Here is a 21,883-nt window from a genome sequence, read left to right on the forward strand (position 1 = left end):
GCAGTGTTTCTACACCTTGAACAACAGCCTTGAAGAGGAAAAGAGTTTTGGTTGCTGCTAAAACAATCTCTTCTATGCAACTATTAGAAGTTTAGGAGCTCTGTCGCTCTGTTGTATATCAGACTCTCAGTAGCACTGCTGATCCCACAGAACAAAGCATATCAAACAAAAGAGCCAGTGCCCTTTACTGGACCTAAGAAAGGTCAGATTTGTTTGGTGTTTCTCCCTCCAACACACACCAAAAGCCATATTACAAAAAGGCTCCCAGTGAATAACCTACGACCATACTTAGCCTTTCCGTGATTATGAAACACACATTATTGCTTACTTTGACTGGCCTCTGGTTCCAAGTCTTCTTGTTGTTAACTGCGGAAATTGCTGCCTTATTATCTGCAAATAATATTCACGAGTTAACAAGTTAAAAAACAAAGCCCTCTGCTCAGAATTTAGCAATGGGGGCAAAGGTAAAACAGGCTGGAAACTTAAAAACACAGTTTTTGGCTCAGACCCGCAACAAGAGTATACAAATATCTTGATTTTGTTTATTTATGTAAATACATTTATATCCTCCCTGCTTCATCCAAAGAAACCCAGAGTGGATAACCAACAAAGTTAAAAGAACAAATAAGGTTCAATAAAACAATGCATCAATAATTAAAACAGACAGAACAACAACATCAGCAACTAACCACTCCAACATGGTTAGCAGGTGAGTCTTTCACACCTGGTAGCTGTATAGTTGCACCTGTCCCTTGCTTCCAGTGTGGGGCAGTGTATATAAGAGCACATGCCTCAATGGTAGGGCAGTGAATGCACCATTTATTAAGAGTTGCTGCAGGTTCCTTTGCTGAAAAAACGGCAGCTGAACTGGCAGCAATAGCAAGGAGGAGGAGCGGAAATAGGACCAGGAGGCTCCAAGGCCTCACACTGGAGCGCGGGCCTGAACAGGTAACCAGGGATGCCAACTGCTGATGCTAGCCCTGCCTACTTGGGGGCACCTCAATGGCTAGTTGTATGGAAGACAGAGTGATGGACCTTTGGTCTGATCCTGGAAGACAATTATTAGTTTCCTCGTGCATCCCTACAAATATACATGGGATACCAGCAGTGTAGCTCCAGAATGCTTATTGTGTGAACGGGCTGCAAGGAAAATCTCAAATCTAAGGCAAATTCAGAAGCATGTTAAGGTGAGCCTATCCAGACAGTTGCTTCTCCTGTCGTTGTAGTGCAAACATAGGTGAGCTGAACAAAAAGTACTTCAAATATAAATTTTCTTGCATGGGGTGTATGGAGGGTGCTTCACGTGCAGTCACTGTTCCACCTAGGAACCAGTCACTAGCTGCAGGCAGATTCGTACTGTGCCCCTTTATCTTATGGGTTGCTGGGCAGCCCTTAGTCACACTTCTGGCTAAAAAGCATCCTTAGAATCCTGAGTGTCCCTTTTGTTTATTTGCTTTTTGTAGTCCCAGGTGGTTGCAAATATAGGTTTGAAAATGTGACAGATAAAATAACTGCTAAAGATTTGTAAGGCTGAAGCCTGTATGATTTTGGTTTTTGAAACTAATTTTACTGGGGGTGGAATCATTTAAAGCCACAAACTTCAAAATATCTGACACATTATTTCACACAACTGTGTGGCAAATGAACCCAACACGTTTAATGTCAATTTTCATTTCATCTTGCAGCAGGCATGACAGCGACGTACAAGGAAAAGTTTATTTACAGTGCATGAGACCTTTGGAAGGTGCACTTAAAGAATCCCATTTGAGGAATATTTAGTTGGGGGCTAAATATTTCATGTGACTTAATTCTTTTTCAATAGTTTTGATAAATGGATACCACTGAGCAAAAACGTTAAGTACATACAGCAAAAATTTTCAAGGACTGGTACCAATCTTTTAAACTTGGGCAAAACACCTATATACATCCTCTAATATATCCCAGTTTCATTCTCATAATATGCAAATCATGTAGATTGCCTGTAGTTATTATTCAAATTAGCTTGACTGCAGATACTTCTTACAGAGGAGATACCTGTTGTGTTATTTTGCCTGCAATGAATTCTGTTTCCCACATTCTGAAATTCCCCCGTGCTCAACAACCCATCCATATTTACTGAAAATAATGGAGCGGAATTTTAAATGGGACACACTTGTCAATTTACTGAGAACATCAACCTGGAGGAAGATCTATCCCTATTAAGTTCTAACATGGATGGCAAGACTGCAGTTGAAGCAAGGCCCCCACAAGCAATAAAGAGGTAAAAACCAAATAGTGGAAAGTATTATTTTGCCAAGATGTGTTAAGCATGAAAAAGAATCCCTCCCATGTTTCAGACAGGGAATTAAAATTACAAAAATAAATATAGATGCTTCCTAAACTATGTTCATTTTGTTAATTTTAGAGCCGTGCAACTGATTAAAATAGTCTGTTGCCTCCATTGGCTTTTAACCCTTCTTGTTGCAAATGCCATCATGGCGGCAAAGTGCCCACACCCCAAATTCTGTGATGTACATTTGGATCACAGCTGCTGTGCAAAAATGGAAAAAAAACCACACAACACCATTTACATACAATTTCCACCCTCCCTCTGATTTTACTACTTATTATTATTTTTCTCTCATAACAGGAAACCACCCTGGCATTGGTTCATGAGTCTTATCCAGAATAGTCCACACATGTTAGAGAAGCGTGGATTTCACTAGCCTTTCTGGTTTATTTTCTGGAGCGAAGAGAAAAAAAATCAGCAAACAGAAAAACACTTTTGTTGAGCTGTGAAAGTTCAGGCTAGCTATTTGATAAATGAGCAGACAGGCAAGCTGCCTCTCTTTCTCCCTCTCTTTTTTGTGCGGGTTCAATGAAGCCTACCTAAAGAACACCACATGCTGTTCCAGCTACTGATCTAACATTCCGCAACATCTCAGCCTTCCAAATTCTCTTTAATTACACATTAATCCCACCCCTCTCTCTTTCAGTTTGTGCAGACGGGGATGGGGGTTCCTAGGGGCTGTGGGAAAAAAAGCATTTTCTGGGCTTTTTTGTGGGGGGGGAGGGGTGCATGTTGTCATTCAGGACGTACTCCCAAAGCAGAATATTACCTCAACAGACCTAAAGCAAAATGAAACATCCCAGCTCACTTTAGCTCGCTTTCGGAAGTACGAGAAACAAACAAAACCCAACAAGTTCCTTTACACTTCCAGTATTTCAACCCCAGCAAATCAAGAGGGCTTTAGCAAAAAAATTATCTGTGTACCAAAATGCACCTTTGGTGACCTTCCAGATGATTTTTTTTTTTAATCCTGGATCTCTCTTAAAGCTACACTTGCACTAGCCACAGCCCAGCACTGACATATATAGGGTGTTTTTCTCACATTATGAACCGGGAAGGAAAAAGAAAAAAGATTCATGTAATGGTGGAACTGCTATGAAGATGTTTTTGCAATATATTTTGTGGGGTGGAAAAAGTAGGTGCTGATACTGTGTGGTGATTGGCTGTACTGGTGGATGGGGGGGTTGTGTGGGAATAGAAAGGGATGAGTGACATTGAATAATAATAATAATAATAATAATAATAATAATAATAATAATAATAATATAATATTTATACCTTGCCCATTTGGCAGCCACTCTGGGTGGCTTCCAACAAAAGATTAAAAATACATTAAAGTATCAGTCATTAAAAACTTCCCTAAATAGGGCTGCCTGTATGGGCAGCAGGTATGGTATGATTTGTGTAAATGTAAGGTCGAATCTGGGTGTGACATGCGTGCATTAAGTGGAATAACCATTGTGTTTTGTGAGCAGGAATGGGGAAGAAATTCAATTCAGTTTGCATTTAAAGTCAAATTTGGCATATATATTTTTACTTTCCGAAACAATACAAAAACAGTCATCCCTCACAGAGGTACAATTCCCAAAGTTCCCTGGGAAGAGGGGTTGACTGTTAAGAATTGTAGCTCTGTGAGAGGAACAGGGGTCTCCTCACAACTTGCAGCACCCTTAACAAAGTACAGTTCCCATGATTCCCTGGGGGAAGCCATGACTGGTATGGTACTGTTTCAAGTGTATAGAGCAGATGGAGCCCAATACTGTCATTCAGGGTGACTGTATCTGGAATAGAAGACCATCACATGCACTCTCTTTCTGGTGACACAATTCATTAACACTAGTCAAATTCACTCAGCTACTTTTTGACTTTTAAGTCTCACGCTCATCAAAACATTTCTTAAAACTGATGCTACTAATAATCCAATCATGGTACTGCCTCCCATCAAAAACTTCAAAAGGAATCTCCTCCGTCTACTGTTTTTCTCCTGACAGTTTCCCGCTTTGGATTGCAGTCCACATGTAGGAGATTGTATATTTCACGGCCATTATTATTTCAGATTCCCAAAACCCCACTTGAGCTGAGGTTTGGTTGACACTCACCTTTCCAAAGCTGGCAGCATTGACTGGCTGTGTGTCGTTTTTCTCGCAGAAGTCCAAATAGTGCATATAAAGGGCGCTTCGAGGAATGCAGACACCTTCTGCGATTTCGTAGTTCTCCTCCAGCCTTAAAAACAATGATCGAACAATGGAAAACTACAAATAGGTTGGCTGCTCTGTATTTCAACTTCCAAATCTGCAGACTGAAGGGCCAGCTCCTATGCTAGGACATTGTTTTTTCAATCATAAAAATTAGCCAAATGTGTTCTATTTATTCTGTACTGAAATACAGCATACTTTGCACACCACCACCACCACCACCACCAATTCTATTAATATACAAATAATACTAATATAAATGAAAATCAATGGTGATGCTGCAATGTGCAGCAAATTCTTGAAGTCAGACTCCTGTAACACGTCAAAATGTTTTGCATCACTAGAATACTAAGTAATTAAGGCTCCAAAGGCTGAAATAAAACATTTTCACACATTTAAAGGCAGTCAAACATTAAAATGCCCTTCAGCACTTTATAACTATTTTTGATATGTCGTATCTTGAGTGAAAGGAATGCAACCAGAGACTAAACCAAGCAGTAAAAGATTGTTCTGCCATACTCTGTATGTAACCTTCGCACAAAAGCTGATGCCACAACAAATCTGCTAGTATTTTAAGGTGCCAAAAGATTTAGGCTGCTATCCTGTACATAACTTCCTGTGGGAAAGAGCCACGGAACTGTGTAGCATTGAGTAGGCAAGCACTGGATTGCACTGCGAGTCTGTTGCAGCGAAAACAAAAAACGCAGTCGCCTCTCAAGAATGCCCTTGTTATATTTCAGTTTGCATGGTAATAACAAAACATATGTATACATGCACATATTGATCTCTTATCATTTAAAAGCAGCACCAAGGTGTGCATGCAGGAAGCTCTGCATGCCTTGACTGAATTGACCTACCTTCAACTCAAGTAGGTTGGTACTGTCTGTTCTGACAGCACCAATTATCTGTTTAAGGAAGAAGTGGGGAGCTGGATTCAGCCCCTTGTATTCTTGCACTAGTCAGTGGGGCAAGAAACACTAGGCAGTGTTAGTTCATCACTAATCATAAAACAGTACTCTGCCTGGCCTTGAAAGCTGCTTTTTTGGTGAGCCATGCCCACTTTCCCCACATCTGATATCATGTAAGGTGTCAGATGCCTGGAAAAGAATCACAGCCCTGCTGACCCCTCAACGAGGCCTGTGGAGGACTGGACCCATCTGGATCTGGTTCGCTGGTTCACAGCATTAGCACCCCAAATAAAGGGTCTCGCTTCACCCACAGCCACAGCCTTGGATGCGAGCAGAAAGCAAGCATATCTTTCCCTCCCCTCACAGATTTCGGTCTGCTTCTTGCTTCAACTTCTAGCTTACAAACACACACAAGTTTCACCTCTGGCCTTTGTCTTTCTAACTACCAGCCAATTGAAGGGTGGGGAGCCCACTCATTTGCCATCTAGCACAGAGCCACTCCCTTTGCTTCCTTAAAGGCCCATTACCTCAACAGGAAGCTAGCCTGGCTCTTCCAGGAATTAGAAAGGGATCCAGGCATGCACCCACACTCATAACAAAATGATAGTAGTTCAACAGACTTGGATTTGAAAATAAACACCTCTCTTTAAACACTAAGTTAGCTGTTTAAGCACAAACCTACTAAGCAACAACCTATCTTGAAGACACTAATTTATGTCCTGCTAGCTTGTTTTAGGAATTTTCTCTCTTATCTTCAAGATAAGATATTTGGTGGTATGAAGAGACTCAATAAGGGCGCCGCAGCCATGCTTCCTTTCTTTCAATGGGAATATCATCTCTGCATCTTTCCCCAAATTCATGGACCTCAACAAAACCTCTTTTCAAAGCGCAGAGACTTTGCTTGTATGCTATAACTGCTAATTGGCATGTCAGTTTCTCTGACCAAGACAGGATAGAAAGGCCGTGTTAATTATTTCTCTTCATCATATATTTGATGAATTTCCCCTCTCTTTTCTTCCTTTTCCCCTCTCTGTCTTTCACAGAGAGTCATTAGTTTGACACGGGACAATGTTCCATTATACCTGAACTCTTTTTTAATGATCAAAAATCCAACCTTGCAGAATGTCTTTCAATTTTTTGCCCCCGCTTAAAAAAAGAGGGGGAGGGAGCCTTCATCATAAGTTGAATTCAGCTCTAGCCTACAGTATTGTGTAAAGATAATGAACTTTGACTATTATCCCTATAAGTAGTAGAGGAATGTCCTTATAAAGCAATATGAGCTCTCACAATAAGATTTTGAGGCTACTCATAGCATTGCAGCATATCTCATATTATGAAGATGAAGAATGGGGCTTCCTTTACTGGTTTTACAGTGGTTTTACTTTGCCCGGGGAAGGGTGAGAGAGGAGCCCCCCCTGGCTGTGCCACGGTTTAAATTTCCCGTGGCCATGCCCCCTACCAGCACTGATTGGATGGCGGGACCACCTCTGGGCATCGCCCCGCCCAGCACTGGTGATGTGGCCGGGACAGCATGAGAAGGACGTCAATCTCTGTCCCCTGCCGGATCACTCTGGGGACCCAGATGCCTGGCCACAACACCGCCCACCATAAAAGGCAAGAGGACATCTCATATTATGAAAGTGAGGAATGGGGCTTACTTCACTGGTTTTACATTTCTATTGCACCTTCTCTTATCTTTGGAAATCTTTACTATGAAGTGCTAAAGAAAAAAGCCACTGACTTTAGGAGAATATAAGAATACATCAAGATGCAGAAATATTGTACAATCATTTTAAGTGTTCACAGTAGTTGCATAATTTAATCACAAATGGTTTTTGTGTCCAGGAGAAACACTCTGTTAGTCCAACGTATGCAGCTATTTCTTTTGTCATCACAATATACATTTATTGTATTCAAGCCAATCCAGATCAGTTCAGTACATCCTGGATTCCAACGGTGCCAAACACCATAAAGCCAAATATAAAATTGGGTGACTCAGACAAGCAAGTCCTGCTGCAAAACAACCAATGAATCCTTGCAGAAAAATTTGCAAAGCAGATTTTAAAAAATGAACAAAGTTCCAGATCCAGTTAATAATCCATGGCAGCCAGTTCAAAATACCATGTCCAGAACTTCACTCAAGGAAGCGAACCAAACCATATGCTTCAGATCCACTCAACCCATGAAGACAATTCAAAGCCAAAGCATAAGCAAATCAGCAATATACTGTATATAGTTATCACATCCCTCTCTTGTGCTTATATCCATGCAAACATGTACAATCTCAATTCCCTTCCCTTCCCCTTAACACCTCCACCATCACCACCCATAGTCCTCTGCTCCCACTTCCACTGACCTAGTTAGCTGGGCCCCATCTGCATTGGCCAAACAACCTGAAATGCGGCACAGCAGGACAGGCCAGAGTACTGCTGTTGCCACTGCTCATTGGCCTTCCTGAAATATGTAGCAGGTAGAGCACCCAAGCTGCTGCTGACATATGTCAGCTGGTCCCAAATGCAGCAGCCACACTACTGCTGCTGCCACCGCGACACTACTCTGCTTTTCCTCTTCCCGTTGCAACTTCCACACTGTTCCACACATCCTCTGCTCCCAGGCAGACTGTAGCATTCAATTTGCCTGGAAGAATAAAAGGGAATTCATGGAGCAAATTAGGAAGGGAAAAGGTGGCAAATTAGGAAGGGAAAAGGAGTTGGTGTGGTATGTAGTAGTACCCTTTCACCTTCTTTCCTTCCTTCTTTCCCTCCTTCCTCCATAGCAGGTCCTACAGCCCAGATATTTTGTACCTCTGGCTCAAAAACCCAAAGGTGGTACCTCAGGCCTAGAGGTTCTGGGCCAAACCCAAGAACCCTACTTGTGATCAACCTGACACAACAGGCTTGTCAGGATTGAGCAACTAAGATTGGAGCAACTAGGAACAAACTATGCCAACATGGGTCCTAAACGAAGGTTGTAGAGTTTGGTGGCAACAAGCCAGAACAGGGACCGCAGGAAAGAGGAAACAGCCAGAGGCTGTTGCATTGGTGAGGAGAGTCAACTGGATTATATAATATAGGCTTTGCCCCTCTCAGACATCTGGGATGCAATAGTAAACAATGGGCACATTTTGACAGAGACAAGGATCCCAGGGGTTTAGGGACCGGCCACTAACCTCCAAGACTATGGATGCTAACAAAATGCTTCAAATAATACTGCTGCCAATATTTGCTTGTTTTCTTTTGGGAGCAGAGCTCTATTATCTAATTAGGGGTGATGTCCAGGCTAACAAGCTATCTCCAGACTCCATCAAATTACGGGAGAGACTGACGCAGAAGGCCTGTTTTTCCTGTATGGGTGTGGGATAACTGGAAGCACTAGTCAGTGGGGGAAATCAAATTTAACATCAAACAAACAAACAAACAAACAAACAAACAAATGGAAAAAAGACAAGTGCTGTTTGAATTCATAGACACTGCTAGCAGTCTGTTAGCACAGCTTGAGGGTGGGGTCTCAGAGGACTACTTTTGCCCATATAATCCTGCTCACTTATAAAATTATTTTGGGGAGGGCCTTTTCTGGGTGCCCCGGTCTTCAGAAATGAGGAGTTTTCTGGCTTATGTTGGTTTTGCTGGTTATTAGAGAGAGGCAGGAGTTGTGCTCACCACAGACCAGTCTTCCTCAATCACCAGATGTTTTTGACTATAATTCCCATCACCCAAACCAATATGGCTATACTGGCTGGGGCTGGTGGATGCTGAAAACTGAAACATCTGGAGGGGACCAGATTGGGGAAGGCTGCCATGAACATAGTGGATAGTGCTTTGATGTGGTTTAGATGGCATTAGTTGTATCTGGGCGGAGTAAGGAATTTCCTGTTCTGTTCTCAGGGACGCGGACTTATAAAAAATATTGGGGGGGCCCGGGAAAGCTCGTGAAATGTAAATAAGCTCATGAATATGCAAATAAGCTCATGAATATGCAAATAAAGTGGCATCGCCCCCTCGTGAGCGAATAGGGGAGAGCGTGCTGCTGCCTATTAATCAGCTCCGGAACAGCTGATAGGCGGGAAACCTGGGGCTAGAGGCTGGAGCCCCCGCCCCCGGGGATTCCCTAATCTCGCGGGGGACGGCCGGGGCTCTCTGGCTAGGGCGCGCGGCTGGCTGGCTGGCTGGCGAGGGAGCAGGTGGGGAGGAGGCGGGGGGCGGCGGCGGCGGCCGAGATTATTGGGGGGGCTGAGCCCCCCAAAAAATTTTTTTGAGGGGGCTCAAGCCCCCTCAAGCCCCATGGAGTCGGCGCCTATGTCTGTTCTTGATGGAGAGAGAGAGAAAGTTCCTGTCTGGCTTTCTAACTAGTGTTTACTGTCAGCCAGGTGTGGGGACTCTTTAGCCTTCCAGGTGTTGCTGAACTACAACTCCCATCAGCACCGGCAAGCATGGCCAATTGTCAGGGATGAGGGGAGTTCTAGTTCAGCAATATTTGGAGGACCAAAGGGTTCCCCATACCTCCTCTAGGATTTCAATTACATCCATCCTCATTTATCCTTTCTTTTCTTATCATCCTTTCAGTTGCACTTGCTTTTCTGAGTCTCGATGTAGGTAGCCTGAAAATACAAAAGGCTCACATCTTATCCTTTAAATACAATAATAAAAATCTTACCATTGCAGAGTAGCTGGAGTGGAATGTGGTTTGGATGCTCTGTTATTCTCTTTCTCCTCATCTGTTGCGAGAAAACAATACGAGAGAAGAGACTTTCAGTCAAACCACTAAAGCACCAACAAGGGGGATGCAGGATTAACCACTGTACATAAAATCTCATGCTTCCCAGGATAAACTCTGAAAGTTGCATAGCACAGCTGGAGTCACTGTGAATCAGCATGTCGTTTGTTTAACACAGGGTTGTAGAGCCTCAGTTCTGGAGTCAAATGCCACCCCTAGGGCTCTCTTATCTGGCCCTCGGAACTCTCCCTGGCCACATCCCTTCACCAGCCCTACTTTCCATCCTCCTTGAGTGTTTCTGCCTTGATGCACTGAGACAGCATGTACCCTGATTGGCTGTATAGTTCTGAGGGATTCTCCTCTGTGCATTTGGTTGAATGTCATCCTGCAATGTACAAGGCCTGAAGTAAGAAAGACAAAACATCTCCATTTGCTTCTCCTAAAATTATACTGTTTTAGGAGATTATAGTGCTTTCAAGACTTTTATTTCTGGATTCTATTTGTGTTATTTGTGTGACTTTGCTAACCAAAGGAATTGCAGTCTGAAACATCTGGAGGGTACCAGCAAAGGCTGACCTGGAGCTTAGTGTCACTCCCTACACCTTACTGTAACTGAAAAAGTATTCAATATACTCATCTCCTGCTTACCTATTCCTCCATTTCCCCCTTCCTTCATTGTTTCCTCTTATTTTGGAATGTAAGTCACTTTAGCTAGGGGCTTTGTCATGCCTGTTCTTTGAAATGAACAATGTAGAGAGATAGATGGCCTATATTTAGAAATTAATCAATTAATATGATGGTAACAGCAGCTGTAAGCGAAAGATACCATCACCTTCTCTCTGAGAACTGAGCTTGTAAAGGTGTGACATGCACTATGGAATTTATTTCAAAGATAGGGATCCCCAGAAAAATCCTGATGGAGCTGCCAGTCAGAGTAGACAATAATGGGTGAACTGGGCAATCAGTCTGATTTGGTATTAGGCAGACATTGCGATGGATTCAGCCCCTTGTCAGAAGGCTATGGGACCACTGAGAAAATATCAGGTTATTTTCTGTTATTTTTTTACTCTTCAGATAGTATTTTATTTCGTTCACAGGCAATCTGAGGGTTCCATTCCTCTCCCATTTAATATATGGGTGAGGTGAGCCCACCCAAAGAGTGTGTGGGTCAGATGCTGAGGGGGTGGTTGTGATGCAACAGTCCGCCTCCTCCTGAGGCCTATGAAGCCTAAGGATGGGTTTGATGAACAAACACTGGCCCCTTCCTTCCTCACAGAAGTACTGTGGCAAGAGAGAAGGAGCTACAGAGGCAGAACAGTGGTGTTACCTGGTTCTGATTGGTGCATCTGATCCCCTTCCCTCATGGCTAGCTTTCCTTTTCCATTTACAGCCATCGAGGAGCGAAAGGCTGTTTCACTTGACTGGGGCTTTGTCATTAACACGTATCAAACTGGAATTACCCGGTTGAAAATCTTCACAGAGGCCAGCACCTTAAAATCGGGCTCAGTGAGCTACGACTGCTGAGCCAATGATATCACAAAGGACAGTGGGTTGACACCAGCTTAACAAACGTGAGGTAGAGTGTATCAAACGACCTCACAGAGGTCTTGACATCATCCAAGCTGGCCAGTAGGCTGCGCCCAGTGGCCACGTAACAGCCTATGGCTAGACATCAGCCAAACAAAGCAGAAGAATGGGTTCAAGGGAGCTTCTCAACAGGGTTTGGATGATCTGCCTTAGAAGCCCAGCAAGTCAGATCTGGCCACTTCAACATGCTAGACGTACTAAACCTACAAACCTAGTATTAAACCTAGAAGTATTAAAACACAAGCAGGATGGGGAGTCCATTGACCTTTTTCTACTGTTGCTCCCCAGCTGCTATTCATTTGTACACTGTCTGTGAGCATGGAGGTTGAATAATAATAATAATAATAATAATGGTGGCTAGTAGCAACTGAGAGCCTTATTCTCCATTAACTATCCTCCACTTTCAAAGCCATCTAATATATCCTTTCAGAAGAACACAAGAAGAGCTCTGCTGGATCAGGCCAAAGGCCCATCTAGTCCAACTTCCTATTCTCACTGATCAGATGCCTATGGGAAGGAAGGCTTGAGTGTAACAGCCTTCTTCCCACCATGATTCCCAGCAAGTAGCATACTGCCTCCTAGTACATGGTCATCGTAGCTAGTAGTCACTGGTAACCTTATCAGACGTAACATAGCCATATACCAGGGAGTAAGCCACCCTGGAATCAGTCTACTTCTGAGCAGATATGCATAGGACTGCATTGAGAGAGACTTTACCGAGACCATTCTGGAAGTCTCATCTGCCCCTACCCGTAATGACTGTAAGAAACATGTGTCTTCTATGAGCCATCACAGATGGTGAATAAGAGCCATTGCAGAGACAGTGCCACAGACAAAATGCTCATATCCACTTTCAAATTGCCTTAAAGTCCATCCTTCTTACTGGAGTGTTCACATTCTGCAGTGAGTCATCAAATGTTGCACATACAGATGTGAACTGGATCTTGAGATAGTTGCAAAAAGCAGATTCAAGACCCTGCCCTTTTTATAAATAAATAAATAAATAAATTGTGGTTCGTCCATTTTCTCTTAATATATTGCCTCATCTCAGCTTCATGCGCACATCACTATGTTATGTACAATGACTTGGGAGTAAGCATTACAGAATTCAGTTGGAATTACTTAGGAGTAAATAAGTACTGAACTGTGGTATCAGGAAAGAAAACGGTTACAACACTAAGCTAAAGGGCAAAAGACACACACATCATGTTGCATATATCGTTGGCCACATTCACACTTCACATTGAAAAGCACTATGATACTACTATAAACAATCATGGGTTTCTCCCCAAAGCATTCTGGAAGCTGTTGTTTGTTAAGAGTGCAAAGAATTGTTAGGTGACCCTTACTCCCCTCTCAGGGCAACAATTGTCAGAGTGGTTTAACAATCAATCCCTCTTCACAGAGAACCCTGGGCACTGTAGTTCTGAGTAGGGAACAAGAGTTTCCTAACAATTATCAGTACCCTTAATAAACTACAACTCCCAAATTTTTTGGAGGGGGAAGCTTTGACTGTTTAAAGTGGCATTATAGTACATTAGATTAATGGTGTAAAACATGACTTAAGTCTTCCGGAGAACTCGGGCCTATAAACCGTTTAAATAAAATAATGCTGTGTTCTAGGTAGCAACACCAGTCATTTTATCCTAACTATGGCCCCAATCAGATGTATGGATGCAATTGGACACTATAGCTTTTGGGTCCTTTCTGGAGATACAAGTCTACTGAAAATGACATATACTTACTTTCATCATTAGAAACATTCCCCAGAGATGTATGACTGGAATAACGTTTGTTTTCACTTTCACTGAGACATCTTTCAATCCAACTCTCTGCAAAACAACAAAGAAGGTTTTTTGTTTTTTAAAAAAGACAGGATGTTTCCCATGAATGACAAACCTTTTCTTTCATTATTATACAATAAATAATGTTATCAGTTACAAACCAAACAAGTGTATGCGTATCAATAGTTTGCTCTTCCCATTCTTTGCCATTTTTCTAGAAACTCATGGTACCAAAACTCACCATGAACACCTCCCATGTTCCCTTAAAATGGCAATAGCGCCAACCTGAGAGGTGCCGGGACTGAGTTCCAGTGAGTTCTGGTGGGGGAAAAAAGCCCTGGCTCTTCCTGTCTTTTCCAATATGGGCCACAAAAGGTGAACTGAGGAGTCCAAAAGTCCCTCCTCAGATTACAATGAGGAACTGAACAAAACTGTAGGACTAGGTGCCAGCATTTGTAACCCATGTAACTATCTTGAGTCACAAATTCCCTATTTTTACAGTTTGAAATGACACTGTTTATTTGTACAGATAATAAATACTTGTCACTCAGCAGAAGATTAATCATTTTTTGCCCTCTTAGAACCTGATATTACTGGATCACCTTTTCTACTTATTTGAGATATACCAAATGCTATCATACCGATGTTCAAGAGGGGTGCCATGCAAATTCTCTTAAGGAAAATCTCTGGTGTATATTTCACTTGGTGTATATATTTTAAAACACAGAGACTCCAGCACATGCCATTATTGGTATAAAACCACTTGCAACTAACCCTTCTCAGGGAGTTGTCAGAACTGTTAGGTTACTTAAAAGTTTCCACTTGGTAATATATGAACGGACATTACTAGAAGGGTCTAAAAATAGAAAATTTCTATATTTCTCTCTGGAAGTTGTTACAGTGCTTCAATATTAGCCTGCAAGTTAGAATCTGACAGGCGCATGGTTCGAATATTATTATAAAAGTCTGAAAATGGGATCTAACACTCCAGACATGACACTTACAAGTTTACCTCATAACGGAAGCCTGTGTTCCACCTCAGAAAAAGGAACAAGCTACACGCATGGGATAAAATGTTGGGCAGGGGGAAACTCCATCCCCCATCTCCATCTTTAATTAGGCTTATATGGGTAAATTGGGGGTGGCATGTGTCACAAACAGCCAGCCAGGAAGCACATGTTTTGCATGCAGACAGTTCCATGTTCAATCCTTGGTAGCCCCAGGCAGGACTGGAAATGTCCTCTGCTTAATGTCCCAGAAAACTGCTGCCGCAGTCAGTGTGGGCAGTACTGAACTTGATGGACCCAGTTGTCTAACTCAGCCTAAGGCAGTTCCCAACACGTGCCTACGCTTGCAAAATGCAAGCTTTGTTTACCCATTTTCAGCCTCAATCCATCACTGACAGGAGATAGCAAAGTGGCTGGGCAACTTTCCAAAACAGACAGGAGGAAGCAAGAAACACAGACACTAGTAAATGAAAAAATTACTATCTTCAATACAAAGGCATGACATCCGGTCTACTTCCGCTCACCTCGTTGCAGGAGGGTTGCATTCTCATTAAAACCATCCAGTTAAAAAAAAAGGGGGGGGGGAGATAGCTCACTCACACATGTACACACACTCTCTCTCACAAGATTGTGTACATGCACATGCACACACAGAGTTACATGACTAGGCAAAACTAAGGGCCAGTTCACCTTCATCATTAGAACATAAGCACTGCTTTGCTAGACCAGCCCAAGGTTAGAGAGTCCATCATTCCAGCCAGTCAGACACCTCTAGGCAGTTTGTAGGCAGGGCATGATAGTAATGGCTATTCCCAGTTATTTACTCCCAGCACCTGGCATTTAGGAGTACATTGCTTCCAGTCCTGGACTGCTGCTATGGGGCTGCAATCCTATTTAGCTACCATGACTAGCAGCTACGCTAGGTCTATTCTCTTCAAGAATTTGTTTGATCCTCTTTCAAACTGCCCATAGCAGGGATTTGGAGAAACCATAGTTCCTAGTACAACAATAGTATAAGGGAGTTTCTTTTTAAGGGAGGGATCGTCACTCAGTAGGAGAGCACAAGCTTTGACTGGGGAGGGTTGCAACCACTAGTTTCCCCAGTTAAAAGGTACTGTAGAAGCAGGTGAAAGGGGGATCCTGTTCGAGCAGAGGGTACTGGGCTAAACGGACATACAGGCTGACTAATTAATGGATCCATTTTGGAGGAAACCGGAGCAACACCAAAAACACCTTGATACAAAGCAGATTATCACTAATAAAGCTGGCATGCACTCCCATGGCCAGGGCCACAGTGGACCCCAGCATTTGTCTCAACGTGCTGCATGCTGGCATTGGGCCTGATGGTGGCTGGTGCCAGTTACCAACATCCCTTTAAATTTTTAAAATATGTTTTCGGGTGGCCAGCACTGTGAAGAGAAGCACTGGGCAAAGCAGCTGCATCTGAAGCTGTCACCATTTCGCCGGTATGCTTCTGGGCTCTGATGCAGCTCATTTTGGACAGGGGCAAGGTAGGATGGAGCTCCCCTTGGATCTGGTCCACTTTGAACAGCTGCTGGAGCAGTAAGTTCTTAGCTTCTTTTGGTTTGTATCTAGCCTGACTTGTAACCATAAGCAGCTCCACAGTGAGCTGTCTATGGTCCTGACCATCTGTGACCTTCTGCTGCCCTTGGCTAGTACACTTCTGCAGGCTCCAGCCTGGAATGGGACGTACCCCATTCCTATGCACACTTAGTGATGTCAGTGGGATTTAGCCGAGAGAAGTACGCACATGTCATTCAACATCAAGGTGCAGTTATCTAGCCTGGGTGGTGGAAAGATATGAACAACACTCCATTCTAACTGAAGACTGCTTTTTTGGCTTTATTACACGCCATAGTAAATTGCCAATGAAGTGACGTGAACAAGATGCTTTATCATTTTTGAAAATACAGCCATTTTCAAAGGGCAAAACTCAACCTGAGAATCAGCAGAGCAAGTCAGTCTTTTTTTTTATTGTATACTACTTTGTCTATCACCTAGGCAATCAAATGGAAGATCTCCCCCCTTTCCATGTATACAGCCTAGAAGGCCATGGCTGCCCATTTGCTCTTGACCACCTCTAAATTTCAGCCATGTCTGGTCTAACTATACTATCCTCCAAAAGATGGAATGCTTCATCAGCTGGTTCCATCCAAAGGCCATGGATTGAAGTTACAAAAAGTTCAATTTCCCCTAGAATTCATAGCTTAGGTTCCCTCCCTCTACTACAAAAACTCCCTTTTATAATATTGATGAGCAGCAGTACCATATCCAATATGGTACTGGGACAAGAGCCCCAGTAAAGACAGAATGGACAGCTGCAGAGCTTAAGCACTGCACCTGATGAATTTCTCTCAGGGCATGGTGACAATATCACATAGGAAGTCTCAGTCTCATATATGAAACCAACATATTCTTCCTTGGGTTCTAGCTCTGTTGCCTCTTCTTTCCTTCCCCCCAGCCAGCACATTATTCACTCTTCCACCCCCTGCTAATTATTGTCATGGTTGCCAAGGCTACAGGGTTAACTGCCACCTGTTACCTTCTTCTGTACATTGCCATGTTACGTTACATTACATTACGGAGCAGCACTCCAAATTTGGTTAAAGGCACAGGATTCCTCCACAGGCAAAATAGATCAACTCTTTTAAGGAAGCAGGAACAGTCCCAGAATGCTATTGTGAATGGGCTGGGTGCACACACTATTTGTCACTGTCAGTAAACAAGGCCAAGGGGTTCACTAGAGGTTCATGTGGTCTTTCTTTTCTCTGATGTGCGCATTACACAGATCCTGGTTACAAAGCCAACTGGCACCATGGTTGCATGGGGACATAATTCAGACAAAGGCCACATTCAAACCATCCATTTAAAGAAGTATCATATCACTTTAAACAGTGATGTCTTCCCTCAAAGAATCCTGGGAGCTGTGGTTTGTTAAGGGTACTGAGAATTGTTAGGAGACACTTATTCTCCTCAGAGAGGTACAATTCCCAGAGTTCCCTGTGAAAAAGGATTAATTGTTATACAGTGGAACCTCGGTTGTTGAACGTAATCAACTCTGGAAGACTGTTAAACTTTCAAAACGTTCAACAACCGAGGCGCAATTGCCAGCCAGTAAAATCCATTGAAAAAATGGAGAAATGTGCCTCAGAAACCATTCGAATTCTGAGATGCATTCAAAAACAGAAGCATTCACTTCCAGGTTGTTGGCATTCGAAAGCCAAAACATTCGACATCCGAAGTGTTCGACAACCGAGGTTCCACTGTACCACTCTGGGAACTGTAATTCTCTGAGGGAAATAGGGGTCTCTCAGCATCCTTAACAAGCCACAGTTCTCAGGAGTCCTCGAAGAAGTTAGCAGGTCCCTGTAAATTCTACAGCAGCAGTGGGGAACCTCAGGCCCAAGAGCTGAATCTCCATGTCACACCCTGTTCCAGTACATGCTCTCTTTCCCCAAACTACACCAAAGCCTCCTGGTGCTTCTTGCCTGGGTGGAAGATGGAAAGACGTGTGTACAGTGTGGATGTCTGCAGAAGACTTTGACCTTTGTGTAGCTGAAATGTTGCTTACCATTCAAAGGTAAGAGCCACATAAATTTCACCACCCAGTTTTTGTCCCTGGCCTGTTCATCACTGGCATGCAGCCCCCAAGAAGGAATGAAGCCCTCAGACTGAAAAAAACCCCATCCTGTTCTACAGAAATCAGTACAGCTCAGGCTGCCTGAGGCAACTGGCTGCATTCAGCACCCTGATGTGCCTTCTCAGCATGCAACACCACAAAACATTCCTGGCAGTGGCTTGGAGGTAGCAAGAAGTTCACTACTCCAGTAGACAATGTGCACAACGAGCCGTTGCACACAAAAGGTCATGATACGAAGCACCAACCACATAGGTGCTGTTCATAAGAAGAGCTTGCAGGATTAGGATGGGCCAATGACCCATCTAATCCAGCTCCCCTCACCCACCATTCTCACAGTGGCCAACCGGATGCCTATGGGAAACTCACAAGCAGGAGCTTTCTCATAAGAGCACTATTTCCTCCTGCAGTTTCCAGCAACTAGTAATGAGAAACCTGCTGCCTCTGACCTTGGGAGGCTGAACACAGCCATCAGGGTTAGCAGGCACTGATAACCTTCTCCTCCATGAATATGTCTTATCCTCTTTTAAAGCCATCTCAGTTGGTGGCTACCACTGCCTCTTGTGGGAGCTAATGCTGGCACCGTTTAATTATGTGCTATGGGAAGTGCTTTTTTTTGTCTGACTCTTCCAAAATTCAGCTTCATCACATATCCCTGAGTTCTGGCGAGAGCATTACAGCTGTATGACTTAGGGTGGGCTATAAAAATTATTCCAGGGAACATTCTGCTTCTGCTACACTTGCAGAGTTTTTAATCTGGTTATTTGATTGTAAAGAAAAACTTGGGCCCCCAATGTTTTCCTGCTAATAGATACAAAAGGATTCGTGCAAAAGGAATGACGCATTTCTCTTTCTCTCTCCTCCTATCTCTCATTTTCTCTCCCACCCTCCGAAAAGGCTCTGCGCTAACGTGTCTCAAAACTGTGGAGCTCAGTTCTCCTCTGATGGAAGTGGAAGACAGCCTAGAGGACATAAAAGGGGGGAGGGGGAGTCTTCTTACTCTTTTCCTTTAGATGCAACAAAACAAGCATCTAGTCTTGAATAATACTTGCCGCTGAATACAAAGTTGCTCAATAGATGGTCTGTGTACCAAGGCTCATAGTGGAAATGATCCAACAAAGAGAAGCGAGAGGTGAGCAGACTGGGCCACCCATGTGATTGAAATTCAGTTCCCCACATTGCCACCCAGCACTGAAAGCATTTTGTTGTCCTTCCCATCATTCATATATATATATATATATATATATATATATATATATATATATGCTTTCGTAGATTTTCACGGGTACAGGAATGTAGGTTTTGATGTCTTCGGGTGTCTTCCCGTGTAAGAGTCGGGGTGTCTGGGCGACCTCGTCGAAACGTCGCCCAGACACCCCGACTCTTACACGGGAAGACACCCGAAGACATCAAAACCTACATATATATATATATATATATATATATATATATATATATATGGTTTAAATTATGAGATGCCTGCTTATTGTCTCTGTCAGTCTGAGGACAGCAGTGCTGAGACAGAGTTTGCAAAACCCGGACATTCAACTGTCAGCCAAAACTTTCCATTGACAGAACTCCTGTTCCTTTTTAAAATGTGCAAAGCTTTTATTCTACATTAATGCAAAAGATTGTTTCTAAAAGCAAGCTGTTCATCCATGCGTGAGCAATAGGTGGAAGCAATTAAGGAAGAAGGTAATCAAACAAATCATAAAGGGGGAAAATCCTTGTTGCTTTACCTATTTTTTACCAGTTTAAACCTGGACGTAACAGCTAACAGTTTTGCACAGCTATGTGCCATCCCAGAAAAGTGTGGGTGGGGGATATTATAAGAGGTGATGCTGGTAAACGACAGCAACCCCCCTCCAAAAAAGCCCCAAACAACATGGATGAGTTTCTTAAATTAGAAAGTGCTTGAGCAAGGTTCTCATTCACATTGCAAAATAAATATTAATTCCGAGCATGCACAGAGATGAATCCTAGAGATGACACCAGCAGAGTTCAGAACCAACCCTATCATTGGGTAAGGTGAAGTGGTTGCCTCAGGCAGCAGGTGCTACTATGAATGTGGCAGTGGGGGCAAGCAGCCATGCAAGCTCTTTCAGTTACTACTCTTGAGCCCCTCAGCCCCTCATCTCTGTTGGAGGACAGATCTGTGGGTGCCATGAAGCATCCCCATATCCCTAAGATAGACTGCAGCCCTTGAGTGCAGTGGCCCTACCTTTGGGAAGAGTGAGGCAACCACCCCAGGCAGCAGGGACCAAGATGTGTGGGGTGTGGCAACAAGGTGTTGTAGGCCAGAGCTGAGTGTACAACACAGCTAGCTTGTTTCTCTCAGGTGGGGTGGAGGATACTGTCTAGTGCTGGAATAAGGTTCTGGAAGGTGGGCCTCCACATTGTCCTTCACCTCAGGTGGCAAAATACCTTAGGCCAGTTTTGGACATCACAATCCTCCTGCCACAAGTGTTGAAGCAAGAGTCAGCTGCCAGTCTGGTCAGCCTTCTCTAGGTGGGATGGGAGTGGGTTTGTCCTTTGCCTCAGGCAGGTTATGACTTTTCGATCTGCAGAACTTACGCTTATCCAAGTGCCACACACTGCCCATTTGGCATCTGTAAGGAGTTGGTCCTTGTCAGGGACAGGCTAGATGACGAGGACTGGTGGAAGGTACCAGCTGGGGAACCCCCAAGGGAATCCCCCGAGGAGGAAGGCTCAGAGCCCGGGGATTGGTGGTGGGACACTGAGGAGAGAAGGGTGGGAGAAATGGTTGGATGCTGAAGAAGCAACAGGCTCTAGTGAGCAAGATGAGCCTGTGACAGGGAACAGCTCAGACTCAGAGGCTGAAGAAGAGGAGCGGGGGCAAGAGGCTGAGGGAGGATCCCAGGAGTCTGCCTCTCCTGTGGCGACAAGCTCCACTCCCGCCTTGACTCCAAGGACACACAGGGATTACAAGTGCCCTGACATAGTTTGAGGCTGCTTGGGAAACATCCTGCAGGGACCAAGATCTAGTGGAAAGCAGGAACCGTCAGTCCTGGCAGCTGCTTAATAGGGGCAAGTCTGGTCAGGAGGTATTGCTGAGCTGTATGCCGTTTTCTTGAATAAAGAATTAACTACGCTGCTGAACTTTGCATCTTGTGTGCTGACCTGCATCTGAACAACTGATAGTCTTTTGGTGTGGCAGCACCAATCCTCCCCAAGTACCCCAGGGAGGCAAACAGATACACAATTTAAAAACAAAAACTAAAGCAGTTTCATACTAAAACACTCACAAACCATTCTAAGAACAATTACACTTAAATACGGCTAAAACCAGTTACAGTTAAAAAGTATTCCACAACTGGGAACCACCACTGAAAAGGCCCTGTCGTGGGTCAGTGCCAGCCAGGCACCACCAACAAGGTGCCGCCTGCTGAGTTGCACAATGTATTAAACAACTTTGTTTTTAACTGCCTTGCTGGCAAAGCATTCTGGAAGCACATTACATAATCCTTTCTCCTTCTCTACCAAGGGGGAAACAATTGGTATTCAGGCAGATTTACACTAGTGTGATCTCCCGCAACAGAAAGCTCATGCTCCCTTATGCACCCACACACAAAACATTAGAGAAGGGGTAGCTGAGGTGGAGCCCTCCAGACTACAACTCCCATCAGCTCCAGCCTGCATGACTGACGGTCAAGGATGATGGGAGTTGTAGTGCAACACTGG

General features: G+C 43.7%; 1 protein-coding gene across 3 annotated transcripts in view; it reads right to left on the reverse strand.

Annotated features, from left to right (window-relative positions):
* RFX4 (regulatory factor X4) overlaps positions 1-21,883 on the reverse strand; it is a 67,847-nt gene that overhangs the window by 24,388 nt on the left and 21,576 nt on the right. For 2 of the 3 annotated variants that reach the window (XM_082241180.1, XM_082241178.1), the window contains exons 2-5: positions 13,478-13,564; positions 10,086-10,146; positions 4,429-4,552; positions 329-390 (exon numbers count right to left, since the gene is read on the reverse strand). In XM_082241180.1, the coding sequence (XP_082097306.1) occupies positions 329-390; positions 4,429-4,552; positions 10,086-10,146; positions 13,478-13,564 (334 nt within the window). Of the gene's footprint in view, positions 1-328; positions 391-4,428; positions 4,553-10,085; positions 10,147-11,472; positions 11,679-13,477; positions 13,565-21,883 lie in introns of those variants that run through there. The other variant, XM_082241179.1, reaches the window with a different exon arrangement.

Source organism: Podarcis vaucheri, assembly GCF_965113315.1.
Source record: "Podarcis vaucheri genome assembly, chromosome: 10".
NCBI lineage: Eukaryota > Metazoa > Chordata > Lepidosauria > Squamata > Lacertidae > Podarcis > Podarcis vaucheri.